Here is a 24,356-nt window from a genome sequence, read left to right on the forward strand (position 1 = left end):
CTGATACAGGAGCCACAGGAGAGTGCAGCTGAGAAGCTTGGAGCACAGCTTTTTCTCCCTGGGACTGAGCAGGTGTCCTGAAAATGGATGTGGGGCAAAGGGACAAGGGAACACGATGAAAGACAGAGTGCAGGCACTCCTTATTTTTACAGGTTCTAGCAAGCGTCTGCATTTGTCTTATATCAGCAGATTTGAAACCCAGCCTGTCTTTGGCTCTCAAGCAAAACAACAATTTCTCTTCTCATCAGCCATTTTTACTGCTTTTGACGATACCACTGAGAGAAAAAAAACCTAAATAGTTTTCAACAGTTCTTTAGCTTCCTTCTTTATTAGAGTAAGCAAATGTCCTGGGACTATTGATAAAAGAAAAAGTAATGGTCAACTTCTCATCCAATCTGACAATGCAAGTAAACAGAACTGGAAATTCCCCAAGCAAGCAACTCACGTAAGAACAGCACAGCAAAACTGCTCAAGTAACTCCGTGGAGTAATTAACTAACATTTGTATGGAGAACAAGTTCTTGCAGCCATTGCCAGAAGATTGAAAATCTGTCACAAGATGACACAGTAGTAGCAGTTCAGGCTTGAAAATGTCAGCAAGGTTTAGTTCAAGGCAACAAATAGCAACAAAACCCTTTCCACTGGTTCCACAGGGCTTTGGCTCAGGCCCTTCACATGCACATCATTTCAAAATAGCCCCCAAACAGTGTCCTGAGCAACTTCTCCTTCTAGCTCCTGTCACAGTACAGCCCGTGTCTACAAAATAAATATACATGGGTTTGACTACGAAGAATGCACCCTTTCCTTCATTTGTCACGCTCTGTAAAGTGCCAGGTTTCTAAATTATAAGGAATTAAGATGATATATTGCTCTAATATTTTAAATATAATAAATACTGAATAAGCTGTGTGCACTTCAACTTCACTTGCAAGTTTTGTTTGCAAGTAGATAAAGCTAAATTTAGTAATCAAAACAGCCTGCAGTAGTACTCCATGAAAAATTAGTAAGCAGCTATAAAAATAATCACATCCTTCAAGTATATCCTACACACTTCTTCTGTCCACATTGCACAGAGAAATGTAATGTTCCTGTGAGCATATGGAGTGAAGACACATAAGGAAGCTGAAAATTGCCTAGCAATGAAAAGGAAAACTGTACAAGTTAATGCTAGATGTCCTCCCATAAACAGTCTGTTCTCTACATTTAACCTTGGTGCACACAACCCAGTTCTTTTATTTTTGTCTCCATTAAAAAACTCTTCCAGGATGAACATCTTGCAAGATCTGGGTTGATTCATCTTCATCTTGCTCCTTTTTACTGCAGAGTGGGAAAGACTCTTGAACAAACTGCCTACACATTGGACACTGCTGAAAATACTTAATGCAGCCATCACACAAGCACGTGTGCCTGCAGGGTAGGAGTACCCAGTTCACTGTGCCATTCTGGCATACAACGCAGTCTTTACTGTTTTCTTCATGCAATTCTGGTTCATCTTCAGCCAGTCCAGCCTTCTCCAGCAAGCTTCTGTCGGTGCTTCTCTCATCTGGAGAGGTACCACATGAAGGTGGTGTAGTACTATTTGCAGACATGAAGAGCTGCTAAAATACACATACACACGAACATTTAGCATAAGTCAACAAACTACCTCCAACACCTCGTCAAACACGTTCCATGTAAATTTCCACCATGACAGATTTGCTCAGTCTCACTGGGTTAAATAGGGCCAGACTCATTCCTCGCGTGAGTCAGGACAGTTTCCTGGCCTTCAATGATACATATAATTCTATGCTTCTGAAATATAGAACACTGGCAAAATAGTAAAGATAAGATGTCAAATCTAACCTTAATCAAATCGGTGTGCATGCATGAACTTTAACTGAACCGCACTGGTTGTGAGCAGCTCGGGTTTCTGTTTGTGGCTTATCATTATCTGTGCCTGGAGGGATGCTTCTACCCACTCCTCCCAAACATATATCCCAGCAAATCTTCAGAAGTACCTCACTTTACCCACGCTGCTCTTTCTCACACTGAAATCCTTTATTCCTTTCTAGGGTGTTTTATGGGAAGCACAAATTCTTCCGGGCATGACCTGTTAATAAAGCCAGTGAACTACCACGCAGACAAAGGTGCCCATAGGGAACACACTACACAACTGTATTACAAAGTGCAGCTGCACAGTTGTTTCTGTTTAGTTTAAGCAGTATTTTTTTTTTTTACAACAGTAACAGAAAAATAAACCCTAAAGGGGATCAACTTGGAAGTTTACCTGGATCAACTATGTCAGTAAAAGATGGCCAAGACAAACATTTCTTGGGAAAAATTTATTTCCAGATGAATGCTAAAAGAGTCAATAGAATTGATTTGGCACAATTTCTAGCTAGTTGATATTATACATTGCTGTTATTATCATGATAATGAAGTGGCATAGAATGACATCATCAACAGACATGGGACACAGATAGTCCCAGGCACACATAGATAAGGGAAACTGAAAAGGACTGATGAGAACATAGGTTCAGCTGATAACAGCCTGTGCTAATCTTTGTACACACACTGAAGTAAAAGAAATTAAGAAGTCTTCTAAGGCTTTTCCAATTGTATAGCAAAGGAGGAGAAAGTGCTGCTTTGAGATACTAGCAAGGAAATAATTGTTTTGTAGAGAAGCATTCAATAGCTAGTAAATTTATTACTAGTGCTTTAACAAGTGGACAGGACCAAGGCCTGCAAGACCAGAAACAACTTCCCTAGTAAATCTTGGATATTTTCAGATATTTCTGCACAGTAACTTCGCCTGAAACTTCTCAGTTGGTAAAATAATTGTAACTATTACTGTAAAGGACTCGGTAAAAACTCATGTACCAACTCAAGCTCCTGAAAGCTCACACAAACTAAGCTCAACACAAGTTTCAGTACGTGGCTTACCTTCAGATCATGGTATTGGCCTTGAGCTAGAAGCAGATACTGATATAATATTCTGCAGGAAAGTCTGTAGCTCTCATCAGGAACATGAATTACAGACACCATTGAAATCTACCGAAGAAAAAAAAGGTATATTTAATATCTTTCCTTTTCATGATATGATGCATATAAAATAGTGTGTCATAGAATGGCTTGGGTTGGAAGGAACTTCAAGCTTTAAAGATAACATACGCCGTTGTAACTTCTGACCTGCTCATTTCCTTAGACAATCAGGACCTCATCAATATTGACTTCAAGCACAGAGGAATACAAAATGCTGGACAAGGTAAAAATGGGAAGAGGCACAAGATAGCACTTTGTGGAGCCTCAGCTTTCTGCCCTGGTCCTCCACTGCACTCTCCTGTAACCAGTTTACAGCAGAGACCTGCTCTGTCTGCTCTCAGCTGATGGGCCCCATACCAAAAAGGAACCCAAACACATGCCCTCCTCCTGAAGTTCAGTGCTTATGCAACTGAGGTAGGGCTTACACACTCATGCATGTGCCTCAGCCTCACACTTCAAAATCCACTACATGGCTAATTACACACAGAGCTTAAATATATACACACCTGTGCATGTGTATTTATACTAACTGAATTTACTACCCTTTTGCAATAAGGTTTTTTTCTCTAATCACAATGCCTCATAAAAAAATTCACAAAGCTTTGTGCTGCCTTAGTTTTGGAACCTGAAAGTCATCAATTCGCCATGAGAATTAAAGCTCTCCTGCTTTGATAAGGTTCTGAAAGCTAGCTGTTCTCAGTGTATTTGTATTACATCATTGCACCCTAAGTGCTGTTTCAGTGGCAATGCGTGTCCTCAGCTCGCTGCTTGTTCAGACACCGAGGCAACTTTCTGAATCATGAGTGGGACCCATTCCAAATGGAACTGTCTCAGCTCTTTAAGGTGTTGTTTCCTCTATTATGCTACTCTATAGTACAGAAATCTATACAGTAATACTAGAATCTAGTATAAACTTTCTGCTGTTTGATCATAAATCTTCCCTTCAAGCATTCTCTGTCTTTTTATTTGTACACTTATAATCAAGTTACTTCTCAATCTTCTGTTTTATAGACTAAGTAAGTCTTCTACATCTTCAGTTCTGCTGTCCTTCAAATAATTTCTGTCACCTTTTTCTGTTGTCACATGAATCTGGTGTGGAAAGTTAGAGGAAAACTCCTGCACAAAACCACACAGGCATGATCTGGCCACAGATGCATTCAGGATGAAAGTCAGCCCATGTTCTTAGTTTTCAAGTCAGCAATCAACACAAATATCTCTGCCAGACCTAAAAAAAGGTCTTTCTTTGCCAACAGCAATCTGAAACACCGTATCAACAACAGGAGCTCCACCATAGATAAATATCCCTAAAATATATTCCTGTATTACTTACAATATCATATATTTCCCTGTCTTCTTCGTCAGCTAATGTCAGCAGCGCTATCAATGGATAGCAAAGTCTAGGCACTGGGCCAAAATCGACAACTTGAGCATCTTCTGGTAGCTGACAATATTTTTCTTCCTTGTCATTTTTTTTTATGCTTTACTTGTGTCAAGGAAAACAATCAGTGTCACTGTGATAGCAGACAAATGTGACGTTTGCATAAAGAATATTTGTCATCATATTTATTCCTAATTACATTGTACCAAGAACTGCCTAATGTTCACAGCTCTCCCTGTGCCAGCAAATTAGCATATTTTGTCAAAACAATTTAAATAAAGGATACAAGTATTGCTGTCGATAGAGATATTCGTCGTACAGAGCATCCTCTAGCGCCTGAGGAGTATTTATTCTGAAGCAGTAGACATGTTTTTGTAACGCTTCATGGAGTTTTTGAACATTGCAGCCCCAGTAGCACGTAAGAACACAGTCTTCCAGACAGTCAGGTATCAGTGTTATACCCCCTTTTAGAAAGAAGATAAGGACTTCATTAATTCCATTAACTCACCAACGTGCAGGAATTCTGGAACTGCTAAGTGCAGGTTGTTAAAAGGAAACAGGCAGAAAACAACGTCAACATCCCAGATTTTTACCATTTTAATCTAATCTTTAAAAATTCAAACTAGGTTTGGTGCTTCTGGAAGACAACGATGAGAAGGCAGTGGGTGTGAGGAGATACAAATGCTGTCTGAGCTAACAGAAGCAGCATGTGTATTACAAAGGGTAAATTTTAACTTCTGGTAACATTTTACAAGCACACTGGAAGGCTCAAGAGTATAATCTCTAGACCAAAGTCCATTCCCTCTTTAGACAATGATAGTAATTGGATCACTGGCCTACAACACCCACTGTGGCCTACAAGGATAAAGCCCTCTTGGTCATGCAGAGGAATGCTAAAAAGAGGATATGTGCTGCATTTCCTTTCTAAAAAGCAAGCATCCAGCATAGCAACTTCTACAATGCTAACAGCACAAATAGGAACACAACTCTTGAGAAGTCCCACCAAATTCAAGTGCTCAAGCCTGCTGGAAAATTCATGTGACTTGATGACTAATTACAGGGGTTTCCTCTGAGTGTGCTTCTTTTTTGTTTGTTTTGTTGTGTTTCTGTTTTCTTTTTCAGTTTTTTAAATAAACGAAGACAAAGAATGTTCTGCTGCAGCCCTTTTCTCATCCATTGGAAGGCTTCACATCTGTTTGGGTGGAAAACACTCAGCCTTGTTTCACACACCCAACCATGCAGAAGTACATGAATTTTACTTCCTATGTGGGTGATCTCAAGGATTTTAGGGACTACTTGATGCACACAGATACTTCAGTTTCCACTGAACCACATGTACACATTTTTTTTATAATGTTGTGCAGTTCCAAAAATCAGAGGAGAAGAAATTTGATTTTGAATCAGATACTGTATGTTCTATACTGAATTCTACTTAAAGTTTACAAAAAATGCTGACAGTAATTGGTCATCTGCAAGGGTTTTTTTTTTATTACTTAAATACCTGTTACAGCGGGAAGTGGTTCATTAATAAGAATTAAACTGTTCTTAAATATCTAAATATTTTGATTTAAACATAGCCTATTTATGAATGGTGAAAAAATGATTATTCCTTCTGTAGTGATGGAAGTACATTTCTGAGAAAGTACTGCTAAGTGGTGAGAGCAAGAAATAGAAAGTACTATATTTAGGAGCACAGACTAACAAAAATTAAGCATATTAGAAATCCACTGACTTGTTACAGAAGCTGTGTCAGGATGAGAGATTTCTAAACCAAAAGGATTCTTCACTTGTCTCATTCGCTTCTTCAGTACTCTCGTGCTGGATTCTGTTCCTTCTGAGTTTCTGAGAATAACAGGGACACCCAAACCAAACCTGAGAGACACAGAATAAGAAGAATGAGCATGTTATGCACTGCTCTTGGCATGTTTCAGTTCCTGTTCAGCTCTAAGTAACTTGCAGCACAACAAATAGATCCAGTGTGGCTTTGCACAATATCTGTTAGGATGCATGCATAACACAGCCTGCCAATTCAGCTCCAGCTTTTTGTGGCAGAAGACAGGAGTCCTCAGTGTTAAAAAAAATAAACAAATAGAGGGAGGATACTTCGACAGTATTTCCAGAGTGTGAAATTAGTGAGGATGGTTAATGCCCCCTAGTGGTAAACGGTTAACCAAAGCTTTCTCACCATTGACATTCTGCACATCCAGTCACAGGACAAAAAAAGCCATTGCTTACTGAGATGGAACAGATTTAAGGGACTGGGTGCCCTGCAGGAAGACCTGAGAGTGAATCATTCAGCCCCACGGTACGCCCAACCATAACTGCAGCCAGCGAGATGGCTCTAGAGATCAAGATTCTGATTTTGCATTTTATCCTTGATCACAACAAAATGCCACGTCTAAATCAGAGGTCTTACAACCTCTGCAAAATAGCCAAGACTGAATCACAGGTGCAACTCTAAGACCTCTCCAAAGGTGAAACTAGCACGCAAGCCCAAGCTATAGCTTGGCTCTAAAAGGACAACTTCTGAACCTTTGCTTCATCTACTTAAATATCCCATAGATGAAAATAAAAATCAAAGAAAATGACAAGAAATACTTCAGGATGGTTTCTGACATCATCTTAAAAACCCCAAGGTTTTCACATTGCCCAGGGCTCTTAAGGAACTGCCACAGAAGATCAGGATCTACAAATGAGCTCCCCAGAACACCTTCTTTTTCTTTTGGCTAAAAATAATTCAGTGTTAAAGTGACAGCAATGACTGTCAGTAAGCAAAGGATAATTAGAGAAGCCACCATAGATACACAATCAGAAGACTGCTGCAGAGACTGATGGGATTTTGTAACTGCATTAATCCAGCACTGTCTCATTACTAAGGCGACAGGGAGAGGCTGTGGGGGGGTCCTTTGCTAATGTATTTGAGAACACAGTTATTAATTAGCTCAGCCTGCATTGTCACCATTTAGTGCTTTTGCTGCCATCGCTATCTGTTCAATGGCCTTGAATTTTGCTTTATGAAGTCAGTGGCTGGAAAGTTCTGAACAGCACAAAGTGTCAGCTCTTCCCTGCACCAACCATTTCCATGTTGTACCCTGGAACACCAGCTGTTACAGTAAGATGGATCTTGTATCAGTAACTCTAGCTGCAAAAGGCACTACCAACTACAGCATAATCCATCTGAAAATCGCTGCATGTACAATACAGCTCTGAGCCAAACAGACAATTTTGTGGCTTTACTGCTCCTTTTTTTCCTGGCTTCGAAATCTTTATTTGACACACAGGAGTCCACGAGGAGAAAACAGAGCTTTTGCTGACACTTGAGCTCCTGCAAAGTGCCTGTTAATTCATGGTGGAGGTACCCTTTGAGAGATTAATGGAAAAACATCAGTCAAAAAATGATTTTCAAGTTGAGGAAACTAAACTCACAAAGCCAGACTCAATAGCAACAACCTGCTCCTGGCAGTCCAACGGATATCTGCCTTTAGCATTTCATGCCTTGCCTTCCTCAGTATAGCAGCTATATCCAAGAAGAAAAAGGTGGTGGAAAAGAGTCTATATTTATTACTTCATCTTTGATAAATTCCTTTGGTTTGCCAGACTGATGGAAGCATTCACATTTCTTCAATGATATAACATAGGGTGCTCAGCCATGCTTAGTTTGTGCATGTGGAACATCAAATCTCTTGTCCAATGCAACTAAATACAGCCATGCCTACTTCACAGGGGCTGTAATGAATTATGCCAGCTTAACATCTTCCTCATAAAGAAACCAGGTGCAGCAGCTGCTTCACTTATTCAGCATCTGAGACTCAGTGGAGCTAATCTCTCCAGCCACACATAAAGATGCCTCCTGTTTTATACCATCTGGCTGATTCCAAAGTAAAAACCCCGTTCTTTGGAAACTTTCAAATCCTCTGGTTGAAAGCAACAGGATAATCACCATGAAAAGCAGCCACGGGAAAAAAAAATAGAAAAAAAAGGCCCCAGTATGGTTTTAGCAGCAGCTGAAGGCAAAGGGCCCTCCCTGCTCAACAATAAGATACAGTACTTCTGTCAATTTTAAGGCAGCATTCAGCATATGAAGGATGAAAAAAGCCTTTATGATTTTACTTTCCACCAGCCTAGGTTGACAGCTGGTATATGGTACAACTAATTTCTTTAGAACCATACTAGTTTAGAAAAGGCAGGTAGTTCCAATGATTTTGTTCAAGTTGATTGCTTCAGTGGGCAGTGTGGACATGGAAGAGGTGCTGAGCTCACAGCTCCCCCTACTACAAGCATTCATCTACAGTTAAGAGGCAACTCACAGTGTCATATGCAGCCAACCTAAATTCCACTTTTGTCTCTATGCCTATCTAATGAGCTGGCTCTAGAAAGCTTCCTGTTCAGTAACCTATTCTCTAAGTGGGGCCACTGTCCCGGGCTGCCTGTTAAAAAATGATGCTTTTCAAATCAAGGCATGGTTTTGCAAATTAAAACATTAGCATTCCTAAGCAGTTGGTGTTTTTCAGGCTGGCTGCCACCATCACGTGCGTGTTTATAAAACAGGCTGATGATTGATGCTGAAAATGATGGGGTAAACAAAATGTCATTATGGCAATAAACCAGCTAGTATGTATTCATATGATACCATATGCACTTATAGTATCCTGAGTAGCAGATTGTTTTCATGACTTAGGAGGTTCAGAAAGTACTTTGGCAGAGTTGTAGCTGCAGACACACTGAACTTGCTTGGAGGTTCTTGGATTCTTTAGTGCTGAATGTGCTTTTATTAAGACTGAATATCTTTTTGAAAGAGCTTTTCACCTTCACCAGATGCAAGCGAATCTACAAAAGCTATATGTGAAAGTTAAGTTCACGTATGTTCAGTTAATAGATGAGCTCAATATAGCTTGAGTTTAACATTTAGAGAAGCCAGGTCTATCACTGTGATGTGAAAAAGGTACACAATGATGAAATAACCCATAACTATAGAATACAGGGTTTCCAGAAGATGTAGTCCACCAGAAATACATTTCCATGCTCTCTCAATTATCTATGCAAAAGCATGACACAATAAATATGACATGGGGAAAAGAACGTTCTACTAAAATAATGATTAATTTGGTAAAGAAACACAATTTTTGCATTTATATACAAGAGATTTATTTGAAACATGATTTAGTATCTCGATTGACCGATGAAGTGAAAAAGGGTAACGTAGTAAATGGTAATATAAGAAGTGAATGGTAATATAACGCTGTCAGTGTGCGGTGGGACAGAGAGAATTGTGAAGAAGATTTCTACCACCTCTCCTGAAGTAGGTAACGACGTGGAGCTTCATCTAGCAGCAGGACCAACTTTGCCTTCACTTCCACCTACCCAGCAGTAGGGGAGGCAATGCAAAACAAGAAAAAAATCTTTCCACAAAATACATCTGAAAGATCAAAAGATAACTTAATTCAGGCTGAAAGCAATAGACGGCATATCTTTGAGGCAGTAGCAGCTAATGAAGCGGTGTAAACAAGAGCAAGACTTTGCACTAAAGGAAAAGTCTGGCAGAGCGTTTATAAGCTGCCAAAAGAACAAAGAGCTACAGCTAAAACATCTGTAATTCGATGAGACAAAGAAAGGAATACACTGAAGCACAGCACTACAGGTATAAATGCTGAGCCAAGAGGATGAAATGCAGCAACTCTGTTTTATTTCTTCCAGAAGCCACACAAACGTCATGTATTCACATTTTGATTGCCGATCGATGCTCTCAGCTTGGCATGCATTTGTATTTATATTTACAGGAAAACAAGCACAGCAGTGCTACGGACAGACACGTGGGGACCTGCTTCTCACTGAGACTGCAGTGCCTTTGCTGAATCCTCACACAGAGCAGTGGCAGAGCTCCTGATCACTGCACATTTCCACCCTGCTCAGCTCCCCTCCATCACTCCCTTCTCGGTTTAGGTTGGATATGAGGAGGAAGTTTTTCACCCAGAGGGTGGTGACGCACTGAACAGGTTGCCCAAGGAGGCTGTGGATGCCCCATCCCTGCAGGCAGTCAAGGCCAGGCTGGATGTGGCTCTGGGCAGCCTGGGCTGCTGGTTGGCCACCCTGCACATAGCAGGGGGTTGGAACTGGATGAGCATTGTGGTCCTTTGCAACCCAGGCCATTCTAGGATTCTTTTCCCCTACACAGAACAGCCGTTCCCCAGTCCAGCAGGTTCCAGCCCTCCTCATCCCCCCACCCACCCACATCCCACACAGACTCACTTCTCCCACCACCCTCAGCCCACACCCCAGAGCTCCTTTCCCACAGAGGAGCAGCCCCCCGCTGCCCCCCCACCCCATTACCTCAGCCCGGGCCCACCGCCCCACACCGGCTCCCACAGGCAGGACCAGCCCCCCGCCGCACTCACCAGCCCAGCACCAGGCCGCTGGTGACGAGGAAACAGACGAACACCACCGTGATGTAGAAAAGCGGAGAGTACTCGTAAAGTGTGACGAGAAACACGGCGGCCATAGGGCCGGCCGGCAGACAGCTCAGCTCGAGCCGAGCTCAGCCGAGCCGCATCGCCCGCCCCACCACACACCGCCGGCCAACTGCTGCGCGGGGCGCATGCGCAAAAACCGGGCGCATGCGCGGCAGCAGAGCGAAGCCGTTGCCCTCAGCTTAGCGCTCTGTCCTGAGGGGACGCCTCGTTGCCGTGACACCGCGCGGCGGGCGGGGCCTCGGCGTCATGGCAACGGGGTGCGGCGCGAGGAGGGGAAGTCACGTGGCTGCATGGCACGCGCCTTTGCCCTTTCCCTTTCCTTCTCTCTCCCCGCGGGCCTTGAACCTCCCCGCTTCCCGTAGGCGGCTCTCGGTTCCCGCCCAGCCGCGGCGGCGACGCTGATTGGCTGGAGGAGAGGAGCGGGGAGGGAGGGAGACGGGGTCTCCTTGGTGCAGGCGCAGTGGGGAGGGCAGCTCAGTGAGGAGGCGGCGGGGCGGCGGCGCGGACGGTTGTGGTGTTGGCGCGCGCGCTCAAGATGGTGAGAGGAGCTCGCGCCGCCTGAGGGGGGGATGGGCGGCACCGAACTCTGGAGGGGTTTGTGTAAGCGCACCTCATCCCAGCGGGTTTGGGCTCAGCTTGGGGCCCAAGCTTTGGGCTTGGGGGAAACGCTCCTTTCTGAGGAGGGCGTTGGGCGCAGAGCGCGGCTTCAGCTCTGAGGTGCCGCTGCTGAGGAGAGAGCGGGGCTCGTGGCGGCTGTGGGGCGGGGAGAGCCGAGAGAAATCTTTGGAGCTGAGGAGAAAGAAGCACAGGGGCGGGCGGTGCGCACGCAGTGCTTGCAGCTGGAGGAGCCCTGTGACAGCCGAGCCTGGGATTTCCTTTTTTTTTTTTTTAAGAAGCTTGGAAATGCAGCTGTTGAGGTAGGAAAGCCTTAGGAATTGGCGAGTAACGGGCGAGCTGGAGCTGGTGGCTCTGTGAGGTGTGCGGGGTTGGCTCAGGAAGCGGTACGGTGCGAATATTGCGTGTGTCAGGGCAGGCAACCTGCTGGTGACACCGCCGCTTCCTTCCCCATCGTCAGCCTGGTGACTCATAGGGCAACTGGGTGCTGCTTCTGAAAGCTCAGGCTTCCCAAATGTTGCTGCCGTTTCTTTAAATGCTTCAATTATCTCGCTCGTGCTGCTGTGTTACTTCCATATAGTTGGCTTGTCAAGTGTTGAAGGAACACCTCTTTCCTTTTAAGGGCTGTATTGTGGGAAAAGAAATCCTTGATGGCAGTGGATGAGAATAGTTTTGCTTCAAGGATATAACATAACATGTTTATAGTTAAATGTTGGCTTTGAGGAGGGATAGAAGAACAGATAAGTGTGTTTTTGTTCTTCAAACCTGCTTTCACAGAATGGCTTGGGTTGGAAGGGACCTCAAGGATCATGAAGCTCCAACCTCCCCACCACAGGCAGGGCCACCAACCTCCACATGTAATACCAGCCCAGGCTGCCCAGGGCCCCATCCAACCTGGCCTTGAACACCTCCAGGGATGGACGGGGCATCCACAGCCTCTCTGGGCAGCTGTTCCAGCACCTCACCACTGTCAGAGTAAAGAACTTCCCCCTGACATCCAACCTAAATCTTCCCTCCTTCAACTTAAAACCATTTCCCCTTGTCCTGCTGTTATCTCCCCTTTCAAAGAGTTGACTCCCCTCCTGTCTGTAGGCTCCCTTATTTCCTAGTTTATGTGTATGCTTTGAAACTTCTGAGAAGAGATTGCAGTTCCGCTTCCTAATAAGAGTTCAAGGGCACATATCTCTGATGTGGAGGTATCTCTTATATTAAAAAGTTTCTCTCTGCTGTCTTTCCCCTCTGCAATTCCCTCTGCAGAGTGAATCTCTGGTGGTTTGTGATGTTGCTGAAGACCTGGTGGAGAAGCTGCGAAAATTCCGGTTCCGTAAAGAAACCAACAATGCTGCCATTATAAGTAAGTTTAAAACGTGACTGGTGAAAATCCCATGGCCTTGTGGGATGCTTTCTTTCTCCCCATGTAGTTTTGTTGCTGTGACAGGTAGGTGTGAGCCAAGAGACTGCGTCTGCCATGAGCTTGAGTACCTCCTGTTCTGCCTCTCTACTGTTAACAGTAGAGAAATACTTTTAAAATGATAGCAAAAACAATTCATGGCACGGTCACTTCAAGTTTGTAAATCTTATGGCTTTTAAGCATGATATTTTGTCCCTTGTCTTTGAAATCTGAAAAAGACATGTTGCTATGAACAGCCCTCTGTGTAACTTCTGGCGTGAGAGATTTTGTGAAACCACGGGGCAGGGTCTGAAGAAAGAATGGGAGGATGAGAAATGTACTTGAGAGGTGGTGTTAAAAAGCTTTATGCATATGTTGTGGTAATCAGTTGAAAGCTGATCTGTGTTTTATTTTGATTTATAGTGAAAATCGACAAGGATAAGCAGTTGGTGGTACTGGATGAGGAGCATGAGGTTTGTTAAATGCATTGTAAATAAGAGTATCTTCAGCCTGCAATGTATTGTTGTCTCTAAGGTACTGCCTTAGTTTCAAGTTGTTATCAAACTCTTAATCTAATTTGGGTCATGAGCTTATTTGAATGCATGGACACTCTGCATGTAAAGCACAGCGCTATTAATAGTGGAGCTATGCAGAAGCAATTGAGGCAACTAATTAATTGCACAAAAGATAAGTTAATTTAAAGCTGTTATGATACAACTCTGTATGTAAAAGGCATCTTCGGCACCTGCTGGCTTCTCAAAGAGTTCTCTGCAGCATTTCCACGTAGATCTGCATATGTATCTCTGAACTCATCTGCTGTCAATTAGAAGCTAGGCTTGCTAGTCCTTTGCAGATCCTAAATTTGATAGATGGCATAGTAAGCCACCTTGTAGTGTTTCTTAATGGTACACAGGGCAAAATTAAATCCTTCCAGAGGATTTGAGCATTGCTCTTAGCTGCTACATTCTAGGGTATATTAGCTAACGTAGTGTTTGAGTGGAATGGGGGCTCTTTGCTTGTTCAAGGAGCAATTTCTCAAGAGCACCTTTTATGTAGCTGATTTTTAACAGATACTTATTTGGATGTGCTTGCTTGCTTCTGTTTAGTGCTGGAGTTAGGAGAGCACTGCAGCTGCCAGCTTATCCAACTAGAGCCAAAATGTTTTCAAAACTCATTATGCCTAAACTAGGGATGATTATTCACGTTAATGTTTACTTAATGTTTAGCAGTATAAATCTATTAGCAGATGAGCTTTCTTAAACTGTTCTAGTAATTTGTGTGAGAGATAGTTATCAGTTAAACAGAATATGTGTATCGAAATAGCAGGTGTTTTGCCACCCCACTATTCTGCTTTAGCCTTCATAGTATACCTTCAAGTGCAAGTTAACTTGTTCAAATATTGCTTGTGTTTAATGTTACCAGGGTATTTCTCCAGATGAGCTAAAAGATGAGCTGCCTGAGAGACAACCTCGATATCCTTCTTGTGCTGCTGGCATTTGTCTTAGTCACTCCTGGAAGCTGTTCAAATGTTTAAAGTTGAACTTCACCTTTTTAGGCTAATGCTTGCCTGTAAGGAGACTTCAGTAATACTTGATTTGTGAGGCATCTTAGGGATCAGTTCTCGTGATGCACTGAATGATTGTCCCAGTTCTTAAAGACTTAAAACAGCAACTGATACAGCTAGGCCTTTCCCAAGGCTTTATTTCCTTTTAAGCTATACTCTGTAACTTTTACGGAAGTGCTGTTAACTCAAGAAGCAAGTAAAATGCACCGGTTTTGCATGTTGCTACTTGCAAATACAGGAAGCTGCCAGTGTAACTTAAGATCTGTTTTAGTGCTTTCCTAGCGTATGCCCCTTGCTGTTTTGCTGCAGTTACTACTGTTGGGAGCACTTTAGGCATGTGATGTAGGGAAGAATCCCTGTACTGAGAGAGGGAAGGGGAAAAAAAGAAAGGAAGTGAGTTGGCAGAGGGAAGTAAATTCTTTCTAACTAAACAAAATGAGAGGGTTACTTAAGCTACAGCTGATGAAAATATCTGTTTTCAGTATCCTCCAAAGCTGGTTGTGTTCCAGGTGCCATTCTGAAGGATTACTTCCATGACTGTAGCGCAGTAGGAGGCTATAAAGCAGGAGTTCAAATTCCTGAGAACACCTGAAGCAATGAAGTGCTTGGTCTGTGATGAAGGGATGCGGCTTGCAGCAGGCCAGGATCAAGATAGCCATGGGTGTGGGAATTCTTCTTACAAACCTGCATGAGGAATCTTAGACAGCTACAAAACACCCTTTTCATTGCTGATGTTAAACAGTTGTAAAGAGACAACCTTCGTCCTCTGACTGCTGTAGAGGTTGGTAAAAACAGGCAGGGTCAGTTCTGAAAGTCAAATATGGAAGTGAAAGTAAAAGACAGACTACTTTACAAATTTGAGGCATCTCCTAGAATGTATGACTTCTTTGTGCCTGTATCAAGCTCTGATAATTGATGATTATGTCCTCAAAAAAATAATTGGTTTCTCAGTTTCTTTAACCTCAGAAAAAACATTTATTGTGTACAGTTACAAGTATCAGCACGAAGATGGAAGAGTTTCTTATCCATTGTGCTTTATCTTCTCCAGTCCTGTTGGTGAGTGAACACTGTGAATGGCAGCTACCATGTGCTGTAAATTTGGGAATGGTCTTTGCAATAGAGGATAAAATGAGTGCTTAATGCTCAAATATTGGTTCTGATGTGCAAGGCTGAATTTATTTATGCCTGTGCTGGAATCAGGGCACTATAAATCTGTAGCACTGCCTGGAGACCTTTTCTGGAAGAGAGGAATCTCTAGTATATTAACTCTGTCCTCACCATCTGCTTGTGACAACTGTCAACTCTTCCGTTTTCCCAGATCTCCCTGCTTGCTAGAGATTTTCATTGCATTTGGGGTTCACATTTAAGACACTTAGGTAGTAGGGTACAAACAGGCTTTGTTTTCCATTTCTGAAGGCTGAAGAGAAATATTAGTTTCCTGCATAGCTGTCCAAATGGTATGTTTTTCTGACTGGGCCCACTGCCCACTCAGTGGCATGCTCTGTAACATTTTCCTGTGAATTACAGGAGCCTGGAGTGCTCTTCATCTGTTCATGTAGGCTTAGCAATAATGCACTTCCTTGTCAGCCTCTTAACAAATCCTGGGGACTCCTCAAAGCATGACCAGAGTGGCTTCAGGAAATGAGCAAGGAGAGGGCTGGAACATACAGCCTCTTCTCCTGACCACCTCTGTATGTCCTGCTTTTGGGATGTTAGAGACTGAGCAAGAGGCAATTCCTATCCTTCTCAGAAGGCCATGTCTGGCTGTGAGAGGATCAGGACTGCATAAAAGGGAAAGGATGGAAATTAAGAGGATTTTCTTGTGGACTTGCATGTAATGGACAGCAACAGTTGCCTCTCAGCAGTGCTGTGATGTGAAAGTGTCACAGCTGTAGCTAAGAAGGAGAATAGAAAGCTCCAAAACTCAAATCTGGGCGGGTAGAAGTGGGAGTGAACAGGAAATATTTGAGAAGAAAAACTGTAGCCTAAGATCATCCCAAGTTTTTACATCTTGCTCTGCTTGCTTCACAGCAACCCACATCATAAACTTACCTGTGCAGTGAACTGTATAATTCTAATAGTAAATTTCAGCTGACTTGGTTTGATCTGAGTTTGATTTTAGCTCAAATGCATATGCTATAAAGATTTGAGTGGAACTAGGAGAGACTTGGGAATCTTCCAGAAATAGCAGGATGGCAAAGAATTGTATGTAACGTAACCAGCACATTACTGCAGCGTCAGGAATTACTGCTTTGATGGCTATTTTATTCTAAACTGCAATTCCAGTTCAGATGATGCAATATTAGATGCTTCTGAGTAGAAATACAGGTGCATGTTGAGACCATTGATTCAACTTTTTCAAGTGCCAAGTATGAGCAAAAATAATACTGAAGAATATAAACATTATACTGAAGTATGTGAAGAACTGGGTCACTTCTGAATTCAAAAAGTGGCCGAATTCAGCTTTCAATTTAAGTTAAAAAAAAAACAAACAATTTTGAGGTGTAGCAGCTGGAATAACTGAGCACCACCTTTTTCTTTTTTTTCTCTCCACACAACTACAGGATGCAAGCCTGAGCAGCAGATGATGTATGCTGGGAGCAAGAATAAGCTTGTACAGACAGCTGAACTCACTAAGGTATGATTAATTAATTGAAGTAACTGCCTCTGCGTCAAATGTGGTTTGCAAAAGCTGTTTAGTGTCTTGCTTGAACCCAACATGAGAAGGATGTTATGAGATTTTGTGATTACAGTGAATAGATTCTGTTTTAGGAAGACTGAAGACAGCATTTTGGGGTGGGAGGGATTTCTTCTCTCTTAGAGGTCAGGAAGAACGATGTTCCAAAAAGCAACTATAATACTCAGTACAGTGGATATCTTCACTTTAATAGTATACTGAAGAGAAGTACAGGCTGAAGTTTTGGTATGGTACAGACTAGTTTGGCTCTATGGTTTTGCAGTTTGTATGCTCACAGAACATACCCTTCAGAGTATGTGACATTCATGCAAAGTGCTGAACAGTCCTGAATCTCCCTGTGTTTGTCTTCTCCAGTACTGAGACCAGAAGAAATTATAGAATCATAGGACAGCCTGGGTTGAAAAGGACCGCAATAGTCACCAATTTCAACCCCTCTGCTATGTGCAGGGTTGCCAACCACTAGACTACCTAGGAATGGATATGAAAGTCCATGATTATCTTCCTTCTGAAGCTGCTCATAACTTGTCTCCAGTTGAAGTTGTTTCCTCCCTCTTCAGATGTGCTTTACTCTTGCCATTCACCGAGCCTTTCTAGCTCATGCTTTTTCTTCCTGCTGTGACTTCTGCATGTGAGCTTAAGTCCTCCTATTTTTTGCAGTGGCTTGCATGTTAGCTTGGCTTCTGGTAAGCTATTTCATGCTTAGAACACTGAATTCATGTTCCCCTCACCCCAGATCTTTTACAAGGAAAAAAAAAATAGTAGTATTAGTTGGTAGTATCACTACCTGAACACGAGGGGCAGTATTCAGAATCCAAACCGTGTGAGATGGGAAATGAGGGGAAAAAGAAAAACAACCAGAATTGTTTCATGAAGAGGATTAAAATGATAAAATGACAAGAAGGGACTAACTATGGAGCTCATTTTAAAACAGTGGGTTTACTGAGAAGCTTGCTTTGTGTGTTCTCCAAAAGCCCACCTGCTCTGCTGGCCCCAGCATGCTTTCTGCAGCTATGCAGTTAGACAGATAAAGCTATTTCAGTACTAAATCAGTTATTCTCAGTCTTGTCAAAACAGGAACGGTAGTCTGCAGTCCCCTTGTTCATTGACTCTTCTTGAAGGAGAATGTTCTTGAAGGCTTGTGGATTTTACTTGCTAGAATCTTCTGAGAAGATAACCTGCTTGTTGGCATCTCAAAGACAGTACAGAATTAGCTTACCCTTCTCAAGGGTATTAAAAATCAAAATCTAACTCACTTGCACGTATGGAATGTGAAGAGTTTATTGGCTACTTTGGTCTTGTTTGCTGTTTCAAGGCTTTGTTGAGAGTTGAAGACTTGCACAAAGCTTTAGGTTGGTTCTTTGTGAGCCTTCTGTTCTGAGGTATTCTGAGCCCCTTTCTTTAAGGGCAAATGTATTATCAGATGCTATGAATTTACTTCAGAACAGCTGTATCTGGTGCTTAGGAACACGCTTCCTAAACTTGGATCTTCATTCAGCCTAGAGGTTAAATTTGTTTCTGCTGTTGAAACAGACAGTCCTCTTGCTGAGATAGTTAAGGAGTGCTGTGTGTGATGGTGCGATTTCAGAGCAACTTTAAAATGTAGTAAGTGTTGTCACATACTTTTTTTTAAGAATAAGAATGAAGTCTAGAAATAGGAATTGGAGAATTCTTGTCAAGTTATTAACATCCCTTGTCAATCATCCCTTGTCTTGTATGTTTTCCACTGTTGTTACTTTAGAATAGTAATCAGCGCATTCAAGAAAACAAAGAACTCTTGGTTACTGTTTTTTTTTACATCTTAGACAACTTATGTGGAATGGTATTGCTTGCATTGTATTCTTATCTCTTCCAAGTACCAGCAGCACAAATATTTATGCAATGTGATTTTTGTTTAGGTATTTGAAATAAGAAATACAGAAGATCTAACCGAAGAATGGCTGCGTGAGAAACTGGGCTTCTTCCATTAAGAAAACCTCTGTAATGAGTATTTATGTACCATCCTGATCATACTGGAACCAGACATGAATACTTACAGCTAAAAATGCACTGTATTTACATCTGTTTCCTGCAGTATGTCTCTTGTGCAAAGAATAGCAGGTCTGTCTCCTTGAAGTAACAGATCTTTGCAGATGTTTCCTTATGTGTACCTGTTAAAAGGGAATACTCCTCTGCAGGGAATCCTTTTGCACTCTTGTGACTAATATTTCTACAATTAAAATAGTTCAGTTCTGAATTTATAGCTATATACAGGCATAATTTGGAAGCTGATGCTAACTCTTTCTGAGCTACAAATGCATCCTTACGACGTATACTAGTCATTTATATGCAAAAACTGTGTACTGTCATTGTCAGAATTTATGATGTCCTCTCAACTTTGAAAACTATTCCCTAGGAGCATTTAGTGTTCAACAGACAAAATCCTTGTACAGCGAATCTACCTATGTACCCTCTGTGTTATGTCCATGTGAACTTTCTCAAATTCTTGGAACTAATTCTTGTCATTCCAGTAATTCCTCAGCTCACTGAGGCAGTCGTACTAAATTTCAGGGCAAAGCTTTGACTGTCCAATTCTCATGCTGATACAGTCTTACAGGGACTAGAAGATCACTAAGGGCTGAATTATGACTCTGGTTCCTCTCATACCAGATGTCTTGCGTATGTAACTTACTACACTGTTAAGAAGTTTACCTCTTTGCTCCTTTCCTCTTATACGAACACCTGTGAATACTGTGTGCCTTTAATTTGTTAGCTTTAAAATGACTTGAGAATTTTACACTGCCACTTACTACAAATTTGGTAAAAACTTTGTTAAAGAATCCAAGTAACGTTTTTCCTAGTGCCTAGTGCTGCAGATGACATCTGTAAAACAAAAGCTAACCTCCTTTTCTTAGCAATTGCAGTCATCTGCTCTATTCCTAGGAGTCCAGGAGGTTAAAGCTTTTCATGGTACTGAGTGATTTATATCTTTTTTTGTTATAAAAGTTGGCCACACGTAGCTTTTTCAGTGTTTTAATGACAGTCTCTAATTTTCTTAACTGCTTGTTAGTCAAAATTACATTCCAGATGAAAGCTTTTGCATACGGGATTTGATTTTCATTTACTTACAGTTCATCTCTTTGAAACAGTAAAGATTCTAATGTGAAAATAGTATGTGACTTTTATAAATGACCTTTTTACAGAGCCATTTTATATCGAGTAGAATAGCTGTCTGCTATGGGACATTGTGTTCAGCCAACGCAGTGGCAGAAGGAGTGCTCATGTGACAGTATCTCACTATCTTACTCTTGAGTGTTTGTTGTGCTGCTGAGTAAGTGTCTGTGTAAGAGCAGCTTCCTGTTGATAACGTACCTTAAAGCACAGCTGCCCTAACAAATCTGGTGAGGAGGAACGTGTTGCTAAATTTGGAGGCCAGTATTTCGTGCTGTGAAACCTTTGCCAAATGAAGGTCTGTTTTTTGTTTCTTTGTAGGCATATGTTGTTAGTGGTTTTAACACTAATTCCTTAAAGACCACAAGGAATTGATCTGCAGAGGTCCTCGGTGTTGATAGATCTCTTCTTAGTTTGATGTTACTGCTCATTTATTTGTGTATGGATCTGACTTGAGAGGAGCTCTTCAAAATACGTGTTAGAGTGATTCAATTAAATTGATCTTTCAGTTCTGAAAGGAAACGCTTGTAATTAAAATACAATTTCTCTGGTGAACTGGAAAACCAATTTCATTTCCCTGGACAAAAATATGTTGACTATGAAACTGCTTGATCGTTCTGTACTACCACCTCTTATTTTTTAACAAACATTGTGTAAGTAAGACTTAACTTTAGAAGAATGATGTCAATCATGGCATTAGCGTTGAGGCAGCAGAAGTCTTGTTTCCTTGGTGTTGTGCTAGAGGTAAGGCCTGTTAAAGTGTAGTGTGGCTGAAGAAAATTTGCCACTTGAAATATTCAACTTGATATTTTTTTTATTGGGAAAACTGGATTAATAGCTTTTATTACTGTATTTTGTACACTGGTGGGCTGCCAACATCCAACTGCTGCTTGCACAGGTCTCAACAAAAATAACTGCAAAAGGAGACTCTCTGGAGAGAAGGAAGGAGCTGCTGCAGTCAGATGAGGGAAGCAGGTTCTGCATCTCTGCATCACTCCGCCTTCTGCTGAACGACCTCTGGTACTTAAGATTATGTCCATGTAGTGGAACTCTTCATTTGGAGTTCTTTACTGTTCACTTGGAGTGTTTTTGCTTCTTTCACTTAAGGATTTCTGCCTTAGATGCTGCCCTTCAAGTCTTGCAGAAAGCAAACTAGTTCTATTGAGAGTGTTAAAGCCCACGTTCTTGTGGAAGACGGTATTGATGCTGCTCAGCCTACCAGTATTAGTCTTGTAACAGCTTTGCTTCATAGCTGTAGCTCCTTCCCTGCTTTGAGCTGTGGCGATGAGGAAGCAGCTGCAGGTGCTTGAAGAAAGAGTACACAGAGGATGTTTGTCATTCTAGGCTTGTTTGTTGTTTTCTTGTTTCCAGTACAGTGTTTTGGCATGATTATCTGCCATGTGCTGTCCTAGGCCCTTGAGATATAGGTAATGCTAATACTTGGTTAAACAAAGACATTGATTATATCCAAATCTATTCTGCACAAATGCTCGTTTTCATATTTTTCCCACCTTATCTGTAGAGCTGTATATTCCTTAGTCCTCCCCCTTTACGATCAGTGGGAGGTTTGGTGTGTCTGTGTTCAGAAGGCCAGTATATTCTGACTACGATTTGCTGTTACCTGTCACCACGTGCTTGTCTTGTATTTTCAGATCTCTCAAGACGGTTCAAACAAGATGAATTAAATAATGCAGCCTATGGGAGTCTTTGTAGCTGAAAGGTCTGAGAGTCAGCTTTTTCCATTGTGAGCTCCTATTTTTCAGGAGTTAGTGAGTTGGCCATAAAATCTTTGGCCAAGAGTTTAAGGTCTTTCATAAAGAGAGACTTCTGCCGCAGTTTTGCTTTCAGTATTGACTAGATGGCTGGGATACAGCTCTTGTAATCCTGCTCATTGATGGTAAGCTGAATTAAAGCATGAATTTGCATGGTAACCCATAAAATGGACTTGTAATGTTCAAATATTTTTTAATGAACTGTAAATGCTGATATTTGATGGTTCAAGTGTGTTTCTAGAATCATGAATGCTGTTTTGAGCTTTCAGAGGAGGCAATAATGATGTTGACACCTTTCCATTTCTCCAAAGGAGCATCTTATGTATTTGTACCAAGATTCCATTTTTGTATCTTTAACTATAAAATAAGTAGTCTAGAAACAATGTTAAACAAGTAAAGGGGATCTGAGTCAAACATGCAAAAGCGAGGGATGCTGACAACTCCTCATGTCACTGTGCTTGAAAGGACTTTAAGTCACACTTTCTGATGCATGCAACTAGTAACTGAGAAATGGAGCTGTAATGTGACATGAGAATTGAGGCTCTTTGCTTTTGCTACGTGACCCAGACTTGGTGTGACTTGTGCACTGTGATCTGTCTGGGTTGGCATCAGTGCTGCAGGTGGCAAAAGGTGGGAGGGATTCATGGCCAGTCTTGGAACTCAGCAGTTCCGTGAACATACCAGTAACCAGTACAACTTCCATATGCTGTTTAGTCTATGCTAGTTCACATTGCATGTTCACTTTAAACCAAATCTTTTTTGCTAAGCATGGTGCTTGTATTGGTATAAATAAAATGTTTAATTAAGATGTTCTGTTTCCCTCTTTTAATTGCAAAGTAGCATGCAGAGCGTGGGTCTATCTGAAAGGGGAAAATCATTAATATTAGGCATGACCTTCCTCCTCTCAGCAACCTGGAATTTGCTTTGAATTTGTATTGTGGTGTTTAGCGTCCACTGTGCTTCCTCACTGGCTGTTCTGAGGGTAAGAATTCCTCTTTCCATCCGTTATGCAGGGCAGCAGCAGGAAGGAGAACAGGATGGCTCTGCAGAATTTTTTTTCCTTTTCCTACCTTGCTGAAAAAGCTGCTGAAAATAATTGTGGTGATTCAGTGTCAGTAGTTGACATGTCATCACTTCTGCCAGTGCTGAAGAACAGAACTAATGGACCACAGCTTAAATATGATAGAAATAAACCCCTTCTTCCTCAGGTGCACCCAATCCCTGGTGAATTTAACAGCTGTGAAGGAGGTAATGCACAGCAGCTTCAGCACAGCTGGCTTTTGAATGGCTTCTTGGTCACCTGAGTACGTTACAACAGAATCTGTTGCCAACAGTTCTGAAAAAGGTGGCTGAACTGCCGTGGGACAGAAATGGCTCTCAAGAACAGCTGATTAAAGAGGAGAAGAAGAAAAAGATAAGAATACAAAGCTTTCATACTGGAATGAGGTGACCTGGGCAGCACTGTGGTATTCTCTTGTTCATTGAAGGTGCTTAACTAGAAAATGTAGCGATAGCTTACTGATAATTCTAGGTTATCAAGACAATAAAATCAAAAGCTGACTAAAAAGCTTTGCAGAAATATACAGGGATGTGAAGGGCAGCTGCTCTCATTCAGAAAAGGTCATTGGCTTGTAATAGTTATATGGAAAGGTCAGTTGAGTGCTTATTAAAGTGAAAGCTAGAGAAGGAATCAGGAACAAAATGGAGAACCTCTGTGCAGTAGTACAAATTTGCTTGAATGTCATGTACAGGTTGTGTTTTCTCTTCCAGATCAGTCAACAGATGGCTTGCCTGAGATGAGGTTGCTAAGGAGAGCTCTTAGAATCACAGAATCCTTAGAATTGGAAGGGACTTCTGAGGGCCATCCAGTCCAGCTCCCCTGCAACGAGCAGGGACACCAGAGCTCCACCAGGCCTGATCCAGCCTCGCCTTGAAAGTCTCCAGGGGCAGAAGCATCCACCGGATCTATAGGCAACACTTTTCTGTTTTCCAGCTTTATATCAAAAAGTTAAGCAAACTTGGCCACTGTTGTCCCTTGGAGCTTCTATATCTGCTGTTCCTTTTGGTGATACTGAGGCTGTATGGTCTTGTGGGGATGGCAGGTGTCTGCAGCAGCCTTGCCTTGGTCTGTCTGGGTTCTATGTCTTTTCTCCAATGGACCCATAAAGTGAAGGAGATGATTTTGATACATTTGCATAGATGCAGTAAATCTGCACAGTCGGTTTTGTGACACCGCAGGGGATTGTTTCCTCTGGGCTGTTTTGTACTGTTTCATTCCTTCAGGGACAGCAAACATCCCCTTGGT

At 42.0% G+C, this 24,356-nt stretch overlaps 2 protein-coding genes across 3 annotated transcripts; one reads left to right on the top strand and one right to left on the bottom strand.

Annotated features, from left to right (window-relative positions):
* Nucleotides 1-296: 296 nt before the first annotated feature.
* CGRRF1 (cell growth regulator with ring finger domain 1) lies at nucleotides 297-10,996 on the bottom strand. 2 transcript variants are annotated; one of them, XM_004936486.5, is made up of 6 exons: nucleotides 10,791-10,996; nucleotides 6,131-6,270; nucleotides 4,685-4,862; nucleotides 4,351-4,498; nucleotides 2,922-3,029; nucleotides 297-1,594 (listed from the first exon to the last, which is right to left on the bottom strand). In XM_004936486.5, the coding sequence occupies exons 1-6, from the start codon at nucleotides 10,892-10,894 to the stop codon at nucleotides 1,247-1,249; spliced, it is 1,026 nt and encodes a 341-aa protein (XP_004936543.2). In that variant the 5' UTR covers nucleotides 10,895-10,996; the 3' UTR covers nucleotides 297-1,246. The 2 variants fall into 2 exon arrangements, with proteins under 2 accessions (XP_004936543.2, XP_001235056.2); XM_001235055.7 differs by having other exon boundaries at nucleotides 297-1,597.
* A 323-nt stretch (nucleotides 10,997-11,319) lies between these two features.
* GMFB (glia maturation factor beta) lies at nucleotides 11,320-22,859 on the top strand. Its single transcript, NM_001031214.2, has 7 exons — nucleotides 11,320-11,403; nucleotides 12,738-12,834; nucleotides 13,294-13,343; nucleotides 14,293-14,342; nucleotides 15,408-15,490; nucleotides 16,999-17,072; nucleotides 19,028-22,859. Exons 1-7 carry the CDS (start codon nucleotides 11,401-11,403, stop codon nucleotides 19,097-19,099), a joined length of 429 nt encoding a protein of 142 aa, NP_001026385.1. The 5' UTR covers nucleotides 11,320-11,400; the 3' UTR covers nucleotides 19,100-22,859.
* The last annotated feature ends 1,497 nt before the right edge of the window (nucleotides 22,860-24,356 follow it).

The sequence above is a fragment of the Gallus gallus genome, chromosome 5 (genome assembly GCF_016699485.2).
Source record: "Gallus gallus isolate bGalGal1 chromosome 5, bGalGal1.mat.broiler.GRCg7b, whole genome shotgun sequence".
Taxonomy (NCBI): domain Eukaryota; kingdom Metazoa; phylum Chordata; class Aves; order Galliformes; family Phasianidae; genus Gallus; species Gallus gallus.